The 4,178-nt window shown below is 40.6% G+C and overlaps 1 protein-coding gene and 1 long non-coding RNA gene across 4 annotated transcripts in view; one reads left to right on the forward strand and one right to left on the reverse strand.

The window, feature by feature from the left end:
• The window catches only part of LOC106525439 (uncharacterized), a 4,743-nt gene extending 880 nt beyond the window's left edge, over window positions 1-3,863 (reverse strand). Inside the window, exons 1-3 of one of the 3 annotated variants that reach the window (XR_001311117.1) lie at window positions 3,837-3,863; window positions 274-333; window positions 54-186 (exon numbers count right to left, since the gene is read on the reverse strand). This is a non-coding gene — a long non-coding RNA (uncharacterized LOC106525439). Of the gene's footprint in view, window positions 1-10; window positions 187-273; window positions 334-1,900; window positions 1,979-3,836 lie in introns of those variants that run through there. The other 2 variants (XR_001311115.1, XR_001311116.1) reach the window with 2 other exon arrangements.
• LOC106525438 (C-C motif chemokine 20) lies at window positions 108-351 on the forward strand (the record flags this gene model as incomplete). Its single annotated transcript, XM_014019686.1, is given in 2 exon segments — window positions 108-220; window positions 298-351. A coding segment is annotated over 1 exon segment (103 nt), but the record flags the coding sequence as incomplete, so codon positions are not given.
• Window positions 3,864-4,178: the final 315 nt, after the last annotated feature.

The following is a 4,178-nucleotide window of genomic DNA, read 5'->3' on the forward strand; positions in this document are numbered from 1 at the left end:
CACACACACACACACACACACACACACACACACACACACACACACACACACACCTGCCTCCTCCATCAGAGACACTCTGAGTTTCTGACTGTGTGTTTGATCTGCAGCTTCATCAACAATAAGAACATGAAGCTGTGCGTGGCCCACCCCGACCAGGACAAGTGGGTCCAGAAGCTCATCAGGGTTCTGGAGAAAAGAGCCCAGCAGTAGGAACGAGCAGGTAAAACTGATCGTATTTTCCTGCAGGATGCAGACGCTGAGCCGTTCACTCACCTGTTCCTGTCTCTGCTCCTGCAGCTCCCACCTCACAGATCAGCTCAGGGTGGTCTTCATCTGGAGAGAAAGCATCTTATTTATGATTTTCTGTTCTGAAATATTTTCTACCTTGGTGGTGTAAAATCTTTGTATTTTTCTTCTGTGTGAAGCTGTTATTTAAAGCTGCCTCCACTTGCCTGGAAACTGATTATCACCGTACTGTAAGCTGTTGAAAAGACATTTCTTTAACTGCTTTGATCCTGACAAAATGTGATTATTTTATATTATGAAAATAAACTTTATTATGTTTTTTAACATGTCTTTGTTGCTGCTTCTGTTCTCATCAAACACGTCTGAAAGAAGAACCATGTCCTCTCTGGTTTCTGTTGATTCAGGTGAAATCTGATTTTAAACAAACTGATATGGGGTGCAGTTTGTAAAGTTACACGGTCAAAAATTAACACCAATATTTTTGTTTTATTTAGCCTTTTACAAGAAAAGAAAGAACAGTTTTTTTGCAAAGTCATAAATAAACCAAAGATTTAACATGATGATCCAGATTAAAACCAGTCAAAACTTATCTCAAGGTTTCTGACTGAAGATTTAGCCAAACTCCCAAGAGGGCCAAAGATCTGCTTTATCTCTGGAGTTATTTTTTCTGGTGAAAATATGTTAACTTCTGTTTTTCCTTCATTTAACTGAAGAAAACTCTCAGTCATCTTTACTGAATCTAAACATTGTAGTAAAAGGCACACTTTCGTAACTTCATGTGGAGAAAATGAGACGTACAACTGAATATCATCAGCATAACAATGATAGGAAATCTCAAAAGATGACAGGATCGAACCAATGGGAATAATGTAAAGCAGAAACAACAGTGGCCCCAAAACAGAGCCCTGTGGAACACCAAAATGAACAGGGCAGGAATGGGATCTGTTAACACATTCTCATGTCGGACTCCGTGCCCAAGCGTCAACATGTTGACACGAGGGGTACCCCCCGCGCGTCCGTCCTTGCCGCCCGTGGCTTTTCCGGGTCTGAGGTGAACATGAGGGATCAGGATTAATGGTTAGTTTGAGAGACTGGGGTCAGGGATGGGCTGTACATACAGTAGCTTCTATTGGTTAAATTCAGGGTCTGGGACAAAAATGGTTAATTTTAGGGTCTGTGTTCATGGACTCGTTCTCCTCCGCCTCATCTCGTAAAGAAGGGGCGAGCGGGAGCTACCCCCCCCCCCCCACGTCAACATATTGACGCCAGAAAGTTTGATCTGTCAGATAAATCAGAGGACAACCATTTTGAAGCAGCACCTGAGATCCCAGCACAACTCCTCAGTCTAACAGGGTCTGATGGTCAACAGTGTCAGAAGCTGATGACAGGTCCAACAAAAGCGATTTCCTTTATCACGCTGCCTTAAAATGTCGTTTGAGACTCTAAGAACAGCTGTTTCAGTTGAGTGAGATTTGCAAAACCCCGACTGAAAGAGGTCCAGCAAACTGCTGATCGAGAGCAGCTGCTGGACCACAACCTTTTCTAGAAACTTGGCCAGGAAACACAAGAGACGGTTTTAAAAAGTCAGCTAACAGTAGTTCATCACCAGCATGCCAGAGTAAATGTTTGGATTGTGTCTGATCTGAAACCTCACCTCCTTCTTCACTTCAGCTTTTCTGTCTGTTTCAGCTCTGCTGCAGGAAACATCCTTCTCACATCATGAAGAGTTTTCCTTGTTTCCTCTTTTTGTGAGCAGGAAATCAGACCCAACACAAACACAAACACAACACAAACAGCCGACAGGATCAGATGTTCAGTCAGTGGACGTCTTTGCATCATTTTAGATAATAAGAAGAGTTTATCTGAAACTGTATTCATGGTTTCGTTTTAATTTCTGCACAGTGAGGACCTTTCATGCCACCAAACATTTCTGGAAATATCTACATTTCAGTGCTGGAAAACAGGAAGTCCTCCTGACCCCGTGAAAATAAAAGCCTCTCTCTGGTCTGCGCCATGACCTCAGGAGCAAAGACCGATGGTTCTTCCAGCTTCCTGTGTGGTTTCCCCACAGCGCAGTATTTTCAGTCAGGACTGCTATTTAACAGAAGTCATAAAAACCTAATAAATAAAAAAATGACGAGTTTCCAGAAACAACAATAAAACATTTTGTTTCTCAAAGTGAAAGTTTTGCTGGTGGACCTCACACAAACTGGCCTGGTAAAAACCAGACCCTTGTTCTTCAGGGAAACCAGAATTGAGCGGAACTGCGTAGGAAGGCAAGGGCCAGGCTACACACAAACATTTCAGAGGGAAATTAAACTGTCCTCTAGTTTTAACAAAGACGTCACAAATCTCAGAATTAAACCAAAACTAATTCTCTGAATGACGGTCACTTTTTACAGTTTTTGTGTTTCTAAGATCAGAAACACAGAGACGTGAGCAAAAACTTCATGGCCCATCAGCAACGAGGGAAAAATGGAGCTTTTTAAGAATTAAAGGGAATTTATGCAAAAAAAAAATTAACATTTTAAATTATTTCCTTTTTATGAACAGCAGGACTAAAGATCACATAGAGGATTAAAGAAACCACCTGTGGTCACAGAACCACAGAAAAAACTATTTTTACCGCTGGGGTTCACAGAGCGACACTAGATTAAAAACATTTAATGCATGGCCACAAGATATATAACACGTGGCTACAAAATAATGTGGACACAACATAAATAACAAGACCACAAGATAATATTGCGTGGCCACAACATAAACAACATGAGGCCACAATGTAAATAACACATGATCACAAGATAAATGAGGGGATGTTAATAAGATAATAATATATAGCCTTAAGATAAATAAGGCATGGCCACGATGTAAAAAATTTGTGACTTCAATATATAAATGCATGACAACAGGAAAAAATAACACAAGGTCATGAGATAATACCATGTAGCAACGAGACAAATAATGCATGGCCACAACATAAATAGCATGTGGCCACAACATAAAGAACACATGGCTACAAAATAATGTGGACACAACATAAATAATGTGTGGCTACATTATAAATAACAACTGGCCATAGCATAAAACACACATGGCCACAGCATATATAACATGCGGCCACAACATGAATAACACATGGCCACAAGATAAATAAGGTGATGTCCATGAGGTAATAAGATGTGGCCTTAAGATAAATAAGGCATGGCCACAAGATAAATAATATGGCCACAATATATCAATGCACGGCAACAGGAAAAAATAACACATGGTCACAAGATAATACCATGTAGTCAAGAGACACAGGGGTTAGACAATGAAACTGAAACACCTGGTTTTAGACCATAACATCTCTTTCAGACAGCTTCCTCTTGCGTCCACAGTTAACCCTGTTGGATGTGGTTGGTCCTTCTTGGTGGTATGCTGACATTACCCTGGATACTGTGGCTCTTGATGCATCACAAAGACTTTCTGTCTTGGTCACAGATGCACCAGCCAGACGTGCACCAACAATTTGTCCACTTTAACTCTGGTGAATCATCCATAATGTTGTGTGCATTGCAATATTTTGATCCAAACTGTGCTCTTACCCTGCTGATTGAACCTTCACACTCTGCTCTTACTGGTGCACTGTGCAATTAATGAAGATTGGCCACCAGGCTGGTCCAATTTAGCCATGAAACCTCCCACACTAAACTGACAGGTGTTTCAGTTTCATTGTCTAACCCCTGTAAGTAATGCATGGGCATGAGAAAAATAATACCATACCATACCATACCATACCATACCATACCATACCATACCATACCATACCATACCATACCATCTTTATTTATAGAGCACTTTAAACACCCACAGGAYCAAAGTGCTGCACACATAATAAAACATGCATACATTCATAAAATCAATAAAAATTACAATAAAACAATAAA

Source organism: Austrofundulus limnaeus, unplaced genomic scaffold, assembly GCF_001266775.1.
Source record: "Austrofundulus limnaeus strain Quisiro unplaced genomic scaffold, Austrofundulus_limnaeus-1.0 Scaffold226, whole genome shotgun sequence".
Classification (NCBI taxonomy): domain Eukaryota; kingdom Metazoa; phylum Chordata; class Actinopteri; order Cyprinodontiformes; family Rivulidae; genus Austrofundulus; species Austrofundulus limnaeus.